We start from the raw sequence: 12,412 nt of genomic DNA on the forward strand, positions 1-12,412 counted from the left end.
AAGACCCACTGAATACAATGGTCCTTCTCTAAGATACCATGAATAATTTCCCTACTTCCCAAAATCTTCTCAAGAATATACTGCCCCCTCTTCCTGAAAACATTTTTTTTTTAATGCTGTATAAATAAATAAATTAAGAAATCATCTTAAAAGCACTGGAGAACTGATGAGATAGTGAACTTCTGAGCCAAATGCCAGGATAAATCCTGAACCTACAGAGATAAAGGGAATTCCCACAAGTCACTTCTGCCCTGAACATACTTGCCCATCCAGGAAACTTAGAGTTTAAAAGTCAGGGTCCAACAGGCATCAAGATAGACATATAAGATCAATGGAATAAAACTGAGAATATAGAAACAGATGTATATATTTGAAGCCAATTGATTTTGGACAAGGTTGCCAGACAACTCAAGAGGAAAGAATAATCTTTTCAACAAATGGTGCTGGTAGAACTGGACATCCACATGCAAAGAATGAAGATGGACCCCCTATCCCAGACCATGTATCACCAGGTATAAAAATTAACTCACAAGGAATCAAGTCCTTAATATAAAAGCTAAAATTATAAAATTCTTAGAAGAAAACATAGATGTAAATCATCATGATGTTGAATCAGGCACTGGTTTCTCAGATAAGACACCAAAAGTACAAGCAACAACAGAAAAAAATAGATAAACTGTACTTCATTAAAACGTTTGTGCTTCAAAGAACACTTTGTGAAAGGACAATTCACAAAATGGGAGAAAATATTTGCAAATCATGTAATCAATCGGTAAGAGGTCTGTATCCACAGTATATAAAGAATTCCCACAACTCAACAATAAAAAGACAAATATCCAATTTTAAAAATGGGCAGTAATCTGAATTAACATTTCTCCAAAGAAAATATACAAGTGCCAACAGCACTTGAAAAGATTCTCAAAATCATTTGTCATTGCTGCTACTGCTAAGTCACCTCAGTTGTGTCCGACTCTGTGCGACCCCATAGACGGCAGCCCACCAGGCTCCGTCATCCCTGGGATTCTCCAGGCAAGAACACTGGAGTGGGTTGCCATTTCCTTCTCCAATGCATGAAAGTGAAAAGTGAAAGTGAAGTCGCTCAGTCATGTCCGACTCTTAGTGACCCCATGGAGCGCACGCAGCCCACCAGGCTCCTCCGTCCATGGGATTTTCCAGGCAAGAGTACTGGAGTGGGGTGCCAGTGCCTTCTCCATTTGTCATGAGGGAGACATAAATCCAAATCACAATGAGGGGCCTGTCTGATGGCTCAGCAGTAAAGAATCTTTCTGCCAATTCAGGAGACTCGGGTTCGATCCCTGACCCGGGAAGATCCCGCATGCCACAGAGCAATGAAGCCCATGTCACAACTATTGAGCCTGAGCTCTAGAGCAAGTGGTCTGCAACAAAAGAAACCACTGCAATGAAAACCCAAGCCCCACAATGAGTACCCACCCCCTCCCGCTCACTGCAACTAGAGGAAAGCCCTCACAGCAAAAAAATTCCAGCACAGGCAAAAAATAAAAATAAATAAAATTATTTTTTTAAAAAAACCACACTGTGGTACTTCATCCTCTACTAGGACGGCTACAATTGAAAAGATGGACAGTAAAAATATGGAGGACACTGAGAAATCAGAACCCTAATACCCTACTGGTAGAACTGTAAAACAGTACGCCCTCCTTAGAAAAGAGTTCATCAACTCCTCGAAAAGTCAAATACTAATGGCCCAGAAATTCCACTTATACTTAAGAGAACTAAAAACATACGTCTGCACACAAAACCTGTACACAAGAGCTGACAGCAGCATTATTCATCACAGCCACAGTGTGGAACACCCCAAGTGTCCATCTATATTGTGCTAAGTCTAGGAAGCCAATTACTGAAAGGTCACATATTGTATGATCATGTTTATATAAAAAATCAAAATGGAAAGATCTATAGAGTTAACAAGTAGATTAGTGGTTGCCAGGGACAGGAATGCTGGAGAGTAACTGATGGGAATGAGAGAGGAATGCTGATGGGTATGTAGTTTCTTTTGGGGTATGAAAATGTTCCGGAATTAGTGATGACTGTACAGCTACTAAATTGTAAATAAACACTTTAAAAGGATGAAATTCACGGTAGGTGAATTATATCTCAATTAAAAAAAAAAAAAAAGAGTCTGGAGTCCCCTAAGTTTCAACCCTACCCCACAAAAACTTTATTCCTTACTATTTCACTTCTCTCCTTAAAAGAGAATTCAATTTAAATTCAACTTTTCTCCTTAGGCAAACAGTCATTCTAAAAGCTGAGAAACATTGTCTTAGAGGTAAAAATAATAAACACAAATCTTTATGATCAACAGGCTGAAACCCACTACTCAGTCTAGAATATCTGCAGAAAGAGAAACCTCAGAATTCTCTTTTAGCTCTACATGTAGGCTTCCCTCACAACTGCAGGAGTCGCAGGCTCCATCCCTGGGTGGGGAAGATCCCCTGGAAAAGGAAATGGCAACCCACTCCAGTTTTCTTCCCTGGGAAATCTCACGGACAGAGGAGCCTGCCGGGCTACAGTCCATAAGGTTGCAAAGAGTCAGACACGACTGAGCAACTGCGTGACTCACTTGACTGACTGCCCCCTCCACACAGGTCCGCCTGGAGGGTGGGCCTGACCCATGCAGGCTTCTGCAGAATTCTGCATTTCAAATACAACACCTTTGATCCCGGATGAAGAGTTGAAGTCTACAATCCAGACAAAGATGTAGCTGATTTCCAGCTCTGAGAATGCAGGAAGGATGTCAGCTCTCGAGAATGAGAAGATAAACGACCACCTCAGGGAGAGCTGACTGTTCTGATGAGGGTGAACGGGAAACATGAAAAGGAGCAATGCAACCCCCCTGCAGGAGACTAAAAGCATCTTTGTTCTCAGCACTATGTCAGCCGAGAATGACGGGAGATGTTCAGCCACTGGAGACCCAGCCCAGGATTTAGTTCTTCAGATGTTGATGTAGTACCCTGCTACAGCGAGCACCAGCATGGAGCTGGAGTTCAAAGTAGGCACTTGGTGTAAAAGGAGCCAACAATCAAATCCTCACACCCAGGAGGAGAGCTGCAGGAGATAAACAAAGCAAGGGGGTACAGGAAGCGGCCAGAGAACAATATACATCCTCATCCCTGATCAAGTTTCTAAACCCAGACAGCTGTTTCCTAACCTAAATGCGTTTCCTTTTTCTGGGAACCTGGTCCGTGAGCCACAGACCATGCAAACTCCTCTAGTAGCACCAAGGCCCCATCAAAGCAAAGCCACACACGGTCACTAAATGCAAACAGTCCGTTTCCCTTTTGCACTTTGAGATGGAGACAAAGAGGCAGAGAAAGAAAGGGGAAGGCAAGCCCTGGTCAGCCCAAAACAAAGGGATTTCCTCGCCCATGCAGAAAGCCCTTCCGAAACCCAAGCTTGCGACTTGAGGCTACGATGATAACAGCAAAGGCAGTGATGTGTCTTCTCCACTCAGTTCAGTTCAGTCGCTCGGTTGTGTCCGACTGTTTGCGACCCCATGGACTGCAGTACGCCAGGCCTCCCTGTCCATCACCAACTCCCAGAGTTTACTCAAACTCATGTCCATTGAGTCGGTGATGCCATCCAACCATCTTGTCCTCTGTCGTCCCCTTCTCCTCCTGCCCTCAATCTTTCCCAGCATCAGGGTCTTTTCCAGTGAGTTAGTTCTTCGCATCAAGTGGCCAAAGTATGGGAGTTTCAGCTTCAGCATCAGTGCTTCCAATGAAGATTCAGGACTGATTTCCTTTAAGATGGACTGGTTGGATCTCCTTGCAGCCCAAGGGACTCTCAAGAGTCTTTTCCAACACCACAGTTCAAAAGCATCAATTCTTCGGGGCTCAGCTTTCTTTATGGTCCAACTCTCACATCCACACGTGACTACTGGAAAAACCATAGCTTTGACTAGATGGACCTTTGTTGGCAAAGTAATGTCTCTGCTCCACTCACCTCAACACCAACATGCACGCGGCAGGGGATCCTGGGCAAGGGCGCTAGGTTAAACCCTCTTCTGTGAACTGCCCTTCCCAAGGGTGCCTGCAGCGGGTGCTAAGCCGCAGCTCTGCAGCTAATGGGTGGATGGATGGGAATCTTAACAACTGGGCGGGGCCACGGTATCTGGATATTTGGCCAAACATCATTTCAGAGGTGACTGTGAAGATATTTTTCAGATGTGGTCAACATTTTAAATGATTTCACTTCGAGTTAAGTAGACCATCCTCCTATAACACAGGTCAGCCTTGTCTAATCAGCTGAAGGCCCTACAAGAAAAAGACTGCGGTTCCCGGAGGAAGCGAATATTCTGCCTCTAGACTGCCTTCAGACTCAAGGTGCAACATCTATCCTCCAGGAGTTTCCAGCCTCTGGCCTGCCCTGCAGGTCTGGGACTCCCCAGACTCCACAACTGGGATTCCCCAATGGCTCAGGGGTAAAGAATTCACCTGTAATGCAGGAGACATGGGTTCGATCCCTGGGTAGGGAAGATCCCCTGGGGAAGGAAATGGCAACCCACTCCAGTATTCTTGCCTGGAAAAAAATCCCATAGACAGAGAAACCTGGTGGGCTACAGTCCATGGGGTCGACGCATAAGCAGACTCCAACAATCACATAAGCCAATTCCTTAAAATAAATCTCTTTCTTTCTCTCTTTCTCTCCCTTCCCTCACTACCTCTGCCTCTCCTTCCCTTCCTAAATATATGTGTGTGTGTATAATGTGTGCACACAAACACCCATTCTGTTTCATGAGAGAACCCGGATAAATACAAGTTACCATCAGTGAGCCTGGGTAAGATCAACGTCACTGCTTCGACACTGCTCATTTTTCGGCTCTTGTTTCTCTTCTTCCAAATCAGTGCAATTACATGTTAGGCTTTTTAAATATCTAGTAATGAACTGATTGAGAGAGGGCTAGACACACAAAGATGAGAAGATCTGAAACCATGACAGTCAGGGGAAGAGGTTATTTCCTACTTTCAGTTATTCTTAGTGCCTTTTGGGTTTGGGAACAGAAAGGATACAGCAGTACTATAGAATTCGTTTTCACTCTCCATTTAACAAGGTACTATGACATATGGCGCTTGGAAAATTAAGTTAACAGTATAAGGGATATAGTAAGTCCACCCACAGCAAGCAACAGTTGAAATGATAAAGTGACTCTGATGAGACTTAAGGTGGATCTGCAAAACCATAACTGACCAAAAAACTCTGAGAAAAGGGTGGTCTAGGTGTTCTCATTTGCTGAATAACTGAGAGCTAATCAGAAAATAATAGAAATACCCTTGTTGTTATAACTTTTTTTTTTGGCCACACCACACAGCATGCAGGATCTCAGTTCCCTCATCAGGGGTCAAACCTACACCCCATACAGTGAAAGGCTAGAGTCTTAACCACTGGACCACCAGGGAAGACCCTGTCATAACCGTTTTCTATTATGTGTGTTATTTAGAAGCCCGATAAGCATGTGAGGTCCAGTGTCTACAGGGCACCTTATTAGCATCCACAATTTTTCACTTTATATCCCTGTCCACCCCTCATGTTGGTTAAGCCAACGAAGAACAGAAGTTTTAACAGACATCCCAAGTGTTGTGGTTAGCCACTGCTGTGTAACAAATAACCCCCAAATTTCACAGCTTACACTGAACATCTATTGCGCTCACAAATCTCAATCTGGGCAGAGCTTGACAAGGACAGCTCTACTCTGCTCCACATGGCATCAGTCAGGGTGGCTCCACCAGGCCTGGAAGACCCACATCCAAGGGGGCTCCCTCACACAGCTGGAGAGCTGAGGTTGCCAGCCGGCTGGGGGACTCAGCTAGGACTGTCCACTGAGGACCTCAGTTCTTCTTCAAGGGAAACTCGCCTCAGGGCAGCTGGAGCTTCCTCCACAGCATGGGAGCGGGGTTCCAAGAACCCAGGCGGAAGCTGTCAAGTTTCTTATGATCTAGCCTTGGAGGCCCCAGAACGTCTCTTCCACCACATACTGTGAGGCAGACAAATCACTAAGGTCAGCCCAGATTCAAGGGAGGGGTATAAAATTCCACCTGTAGCCCACCAGGCTCCTCTGTCCATGGGATTCTCCAGGCAAGAAGACTGTAGTGAGTTGCCACGACCACTTCCAGGGGATCTTCCCCACCCAGGGAGATTCTTTACCATCTAAGCCACCAGGGAAGCCCCAGTTGACAGTTAAGTCATCCCTAAATCAGCCACCGGTTAGGGTTCCATGCATATTCTGCCTAGAAACAGGCAAAACAAACAGCTTCTCTGCAGGTCACTGGTAAGCTGCAGCTCTCCCAGACACCCTGACGTTCTGAATCTCCCCAACAGAGCAAGCGCGTGCTGCCACCGGCAGCCTCCATCCACGGAGTCCCTGTGACCACATCCTTGGCGGGCAGCCAACGCAGCACACAGAGGCAGGATGTGTGAACCCTGCCTAGCTCAGGATTTAGACGTGCAGTCCTTCCACCCCTCAGGAACCCCATTCCAAGTGTTAACAGAACCCAGAACTATTTCCTGCTGTGTATTTTGAACTGATTTAATAGACTGTGCAATTTGAGCATCTTAACTTGGTCTGAGAGCCTCCGTATTCTGTGACCACTGGGATAACCTGCTTGGTAATGTTCTGGAAAGCTATCACTGCATCAAGGTAATTTGATGCACCACAGGGTCCCAAAACGAGTTGGACATGACTTAGCAACTAAAGTACGATAACAATACTCCAGCCACATCTTTCCCCTCTGGCCTTCCCCTGAGCAACTCCGTCAACTCATGTTAATTAGACTCCAACTGGGACTTCCCTTCTGGTCAGGGGTTTAAGACTTTGCCTTCCAATGCAGGGGACCTGGGCTCCATCCATTGTCGGGAAGCTATTAATAAGATCCCTTGTGCCTCGAGAGCTTCCCCGGTGGCTCAGCTGATAATGAACCCGCCTGCCTGCAATGCAGAAGACCCTGGTTCGATCCTTGGGTCAAGACGATCCACTGGAGAAGGGATAGACTAACCACTCCAATATTCTTGGGCTTCCCTGGTGGCCCAGATGGTAAAGAATCAGCCTGCAACGCAGGAGACCTGGGTTCGATCCCTGGGTTGGGAAGATCCCCTGGAGAAGGGAACGGCCACCTACAGCAGTATTCTTGCCTGGAGAATTCCATGGGCAGAGGAGCCTGGCAGGAAACAGTCCATGGGGTCTCAAAGAGTCAGTCATGGCTGAGCCACTTTCACTTCACTTTGTGCCAGGAAGCAACTAAGCCTACGCACTGCAATGAAGAGCCAATGTAGCCAAAAACAAATTAAAAAAAATTTTTTTAAATTAGACTCCAATTGTCCCCAGGTACAAACGCTCTGTGTGCTTCTGCACCTGCCTAGGAAGCCCTTTCCTCCTTCTTCGCCTAAATCCTATTTTTCCTTAAAACTTCAGCTGTTTCCCCCACCCTGAAAGCCCTTCCTGACATCACCCCATCTGGATAGGTTCACCATCTCCCCCTGTACTTGCTTCCCAGAGCACTTATCACAATGAACTTTAATTGTTCATTTACTTAGCTGTCTTCTCCCCCTACACTGTGAGCTCCTGAAGATGACTGTGACTGTCATCTCTGAATGCATTTTTTTCCTTTAAGTCTTTATTGAATTTGTTACAATATTGCTTCTGTTTTACATTTTGGTTTTTTGGCCACAAGGTACAGGGGATCTTAGCTCCCAGACCAGGGATTGAATCCACACTCCCTGCATTGCAAGGCGAAGTCTTAACCACAGAGCTGCCAGGGAAGTCCCTCTGAATGTGCCTTTCATCCTCAAGTGACATACATCCAGCCCTAGAACATAATCTGACACATAACAGGCACTCAATAGCCCTTGGATGGATGGATGGATGGATGAAAGCCTTTCTAGGATGCAAAGAACATGATTGAATTTTCTGCAACAAAAAAACTGTGTAAGTTCTTTGGGTCACCGACTCTTACTAAATAGGACTGCAAATATAAGCACAGAAGACACTGAAAATTGAGCTGAATCTGCTATGACCTGTCAGTATCTCTTATGGGACCTACAAAATAACTAGGACTACTGTTCAATAAATATATGTTAGTAAAAGAATGACTCAGTAAAAATATGAACGTGTGAATGCTACAGTTTTCAAACTGAATTCCTGAAATTCATTTATTTGTTGTCATGGGGTCTGTAGAATGACCACAAATGAGATATTCAAAATCCGAAAAGATGTCATTTTCAATAGCTGTAGGAGTGGTACTGTCCTAAAAATGGGAAAGAATTTTATCAAGTTCAAAAGTCTCTGCCCAATAACATATTTGCAGTTAAATATCTTAGGATCCTATCAAATTCAAATGACTTGAGAGTTAGGTGAAATACACAGATTCATGAACGCCCCCAAGCTGCAAAATCCCATTAAGCAATAAACCTGAATGGGAACAGCAGACTTAGAAGACAGAGACCTGTGAAATCAACTCCCTTTTTAAGATCTGAAGCCCAGTTTACAAAACAGAGCTGTGTAAGTTCTTTGGAGCACCGACTCTTGGGTCATCTGTGTAATAAATAGCCATGGTGGTCCAAAATATGGCTCTAGACAGCTCCAGCTCCTGGTTGCAAAATCCACTAAACTCTCTGATCACAAATAAGATGACTTAACCAGAGAGTACCCTTGATGGATAGGCATCCTTTTGCACCCAGAATAAGTAACCACTGGGACATTTCAGTGTTGGTGGTCCAGTAGTTAAGAGTCTGCCTGCCAATGCAGAGGGCACAAGCTTGATTCTTGGTCTGGGAACTAAGATTCCACATGCTGCAGGGCAACTAAGCCCATGCACCCCACAGCTACTGAGCCCAAGTACCCTGGAACCCTCACTCCACAACAAGAGAAGCCACCTCAGTGAGAAGCCCTCACCCCCCACAGCTAGAAAGAGGCTTCACTCTTCACAACTAGAGAAAAGCTCAAGCAGTGGGTCTAGCACAGCCAAAAGTATATAATTTTTTTAAAAGCTCCCTAAGTGAAAAAAAAAAAAAAAAGAAGTAACAGCCACGAGGAGAGATCTTAAATCGCCCTTAGAAAGTAAATTAAATGAGAGAACTGCGGCAGAAATGTTAATCATCTCCCAATATCTAGTCTTTCTTTCCCCCTTGTAGTAACAGAACTCCAGGTTTTCACAGAATCCATGGCTGCCCGGCTATGGACTGCATTTCTCTACCTCCCTGCAGCTGAGAGATGGGAAGCGACATGGGATGTGAAGCTCCTGGATCACAGCCTCAGAGAGGAAGCAGGTTGGTCCCTACCTTCCCTGTCTTTCCCTATTCTGAGAGCTGGAATGTGGATCAGGTTAGCGGGTAGGGTGGGGTGGGGTAGCAGGAGCCAGCCTCCACCTAGAGAGAGAGAGAGAGAGAGAACGCAGAGGGGACAACGCAGAGGGGACGCAGACCAGCAACAGGACAGAATGGAGCTGGGTCCCCGGGAGGCCTTCCAGAGCAGGCCCTTCCCCCTCAGAGACAAGCACGCTTCTACCTTGTCTGAAGCACTGCGGGCTGGGCATCACTTGTTGCAACAGCTTAGCCTGGACCTTGGGCTTCCCTGATGGCTCAGACAGTAAAGACTCTGCCTGCGATGCCGGAGACCTAGTACCTAGGTTCAATCCCTGGGTCGGGAAATCCCCTGGAGGAGAGCATGGCAACCCACTCCAGTATTCTTGCCTGGAGAATCCCATGGACAGAGGAGTCTGGGCTCACAAAGAGTCGGACATGACTAAGCAGCTTTCACAATAACAGCCTGTACCTTACGTAATACAGTAATCGTATTCCTTAAGATGCTACGTGTATAGAGACACATATTAGGTAACAATGATTCAGGAAAATTAAGAGCAGAGCGGTCATACTTTTGTGTTAAAAAAAGAATCTTGGCATATTTGATATTTTATATAGTTGCAATATTTTAGAAATTTTGGCACAGATTTTAAGTTGAAATCTTACTGCTGCATATATACAACATCAGAATACATAAGAAAACTTCAGGGAGGTCGCTGGTGGTCCAGCAGGTAAGACTTCACCTTGCAATGCAGGGGACGCAGGTTCCAGACCTGGTCGGGGACTAATATCCCATATCCCTTGTGGCCAAGAGATCAAAACATGAAACAGAAGCAATATTACAACACATTCAATAAAGACGCTAAAAATGGTTCATGTCAAAAAAAAAAACTTCAACCTTTAATCATATAACTTCGATTTTCTTCTCTTTAAAAATGACCATAATATCTTATAAAATTGTAAGCACTAGAGGTAGTATATATAAAACACCAAGTAGGGGCTCAATAAATGGTATGATTATTATCTTAAGTATATAGATAGCTTAATAAACAGTAGGAACTGGCAGGACAAAAATGTCATGTCCTAGCACACTAGGTTACTGTCAGACCACCTGCAAAACTCTAAACCCCTCCTGAGCCCCGAACAGAGGAGAGGTTCCTGCTCTCCTTTATTTTTTCCTATCTCCTAACTCTTACTTCCATCTACCTTGAGTTCCAGTCAATTCTTTCCAGTCTTATTTCTCTCTTCCTTTTCATTAGAGTCTGCCTGCAGTGCAGGAGACCCAGGTTCGATCCCTGGATCGGGAAGATCCCCTGGAGAAGGAAATGGCACCCACTCCAGTACTCTCTTGTCTGGAAAATCCCATGGATGGAGGAGCCTGGTCAGCTACAGTCCGTGGGGTCGCAAAGAGTCGGACACGACTGAGCGACTTTTCTTTTTCATTTATCCCAACACAATGTCTTCAAGACAGTGTTGTGAGTTGGAGGTCCAGTGGCCATGGGTGTCTTCAGCAAAACCCCTCCTGGATCATTGATGCCACAGGCAGGAAGCATACGATGGGTGAGGGAGGGCAGAAAGGACTCACTCCAGAAGCTGGAGCAAAGCAGCCTATAAGGCGGTGGGGGCTAGGGGGTGAAGGAGTTAGGGTCAGGCATCCATGCCCCTGGGAGAAGGCATCCACCGAGAGCTTACGCCAGAGGGCATCCTACTGGGTGTGTGTCCAGAAGGACGACAGGCCGAAAACCCACAAAGGAGACCCAAGACACGATGATGCCATTTTCAGATTCAACAAAGAGATAATGAAGAGAAGGATGCGATGAGGAGGAATGGAAGGGAAGGAGTAAAAACTGGGACACGCAGGAAGTGGATTTAGCAGACAGAAAAGAAAGAAACGAAGAAAGGAATCAGCGAACTGGTCACTGAACGGCAGGAAGGAGGCAGGAGGAGGGAAGGACCCACAGGCTGGGGTGTTCATCTGAGATTTTCTTTTTTATTTTCCGGGACAGAAATATAAACCACCAGTTTAGGACACATTACTGAGTTTGAAGTGCCTTCAGAATACTCAGGGTGAGACGTCCAGGAGTACACAGTGATAGTGATCAACTGATTTTGGCAGCAAGAAGCTGTGCGGCTGGACTAGATGACCTAGGGAGAGACCTGAGCACTGCTGCCCAGTAACATACCACAAGCCAGAAACACAACTTAAACACAGGTAGCACTTTTTTTTTTTTTTGGCTGTACCATGCGGCATGTATGATCTTAGTTCCCCAGCTAGAGACCTAAGTGCCCCCTTCAGTGAAAGCATGGAGTCTTAACCACTGAACGACCAGGGAAGTCCCGAAACACAGATATATATACAGATATGTGTATGTATGTATTTGGATATATATGTATTTGGCTGCACAGAATCTTAGTTCCTTAACCAGGGATCCAACCTGGGCCCCAGCAGTAAAAGCGCTGGGTCCAAACCACTGGACCACCAGGGTCCCTATTAATATATTTTTATCTAACCCAAAATAGGGTTTCCCTGATAGCTCAGTTGGTAAAGAATCTGCGTGCAATGCAGGAGACCTGGGTTCGATCCCTGGGTTGGGAAGATCCCCTGGAGAAGGAAATGGCAACCCACTCCAGTATTCTTGCCTGGTGAATCCCATGGACAGAGGAGCCTGGTGGGCTACAGTCCATGAGGTCACAAAGAGTCAGACCAGACTGAGCAAGTAACACTTTCACTTTCAACCCAAAATATCCAAAAAGAAAGCGAATCACGAAAGCCAAGAAAGAGCACTCATGTAAAATAACAAATTTAGTTTTGATAATGGTTGACAAATGACAAACACGGTACTCACAGCTTCCGAAGAGGATGCCGGTCTCTGTAAATTCTCACCTTGCACCCAAATGCTCTCTGTCACAAACGCAATGTGCTCTGCTTCAAGTATAAAAGGAGAAACCAGGAACAGGGCCCATTTGTTTAAGTCATCAATGGACTGGATGGAGGGAAAGAGACACAGTTCAATAGAGGATTCAACATAACTTCAAAAACAACTGTCCCTTATATTAAGGTCTAGGATGTCCTCGCCTC

General features: G+C 45.5%; 1 protein-coding gene across 11 annotated transcripts in view; it reads right to left on the reverse strand.

Moving 5' to 3' along the window:
• The window catches only part of HLCS (holocarboxylase synthetase), a 209,208-nt gene that overhangs the window by 181,743 nt on the left and 15,053 nt on the right, over nt 1–12,412 (reverse strand). For 7 of the 11 annotated variants that reach the window (XM_081573086.1, XM_081573089.1, XM_081573087.1 and 4 more), the window contains one exon: nt 12,180–12,317. The exons of 3 other annotated variants lie outside the window; for them this stretch is intronic. Coding sequence is in view for 3 of the 8 variants with exons in the window: in XM_081573079.1 (XP_081429205.1) it covers nt 12,180–12,317 (138 nt within the window). In the remaining 5 variants the exon portion in view is untranslated. The remainder of the gene's footprint in view (nt 1–12,179; nt 12,318–12,412) is intronic. One more of the 11 variants, XM_081573088.1, reaches the window with a different exon arrangement.

Source organism: Giraffa tippelskirchi, chromosome 2, assembly GCF_054371585.1.
Source record: "Giraffa tippelskirchi isolate mGirTip1 chromosome 2, T2T-mGirTip1v1.2.pri, whole genome shotgun sequence".
Classification (NCBI taxonomy): Eukaryota; Metazoa; Chordata; class Mammalia; order Artiodactyla; family Giraffidae; genus Giraffa; species Giraffa tippelskirchi.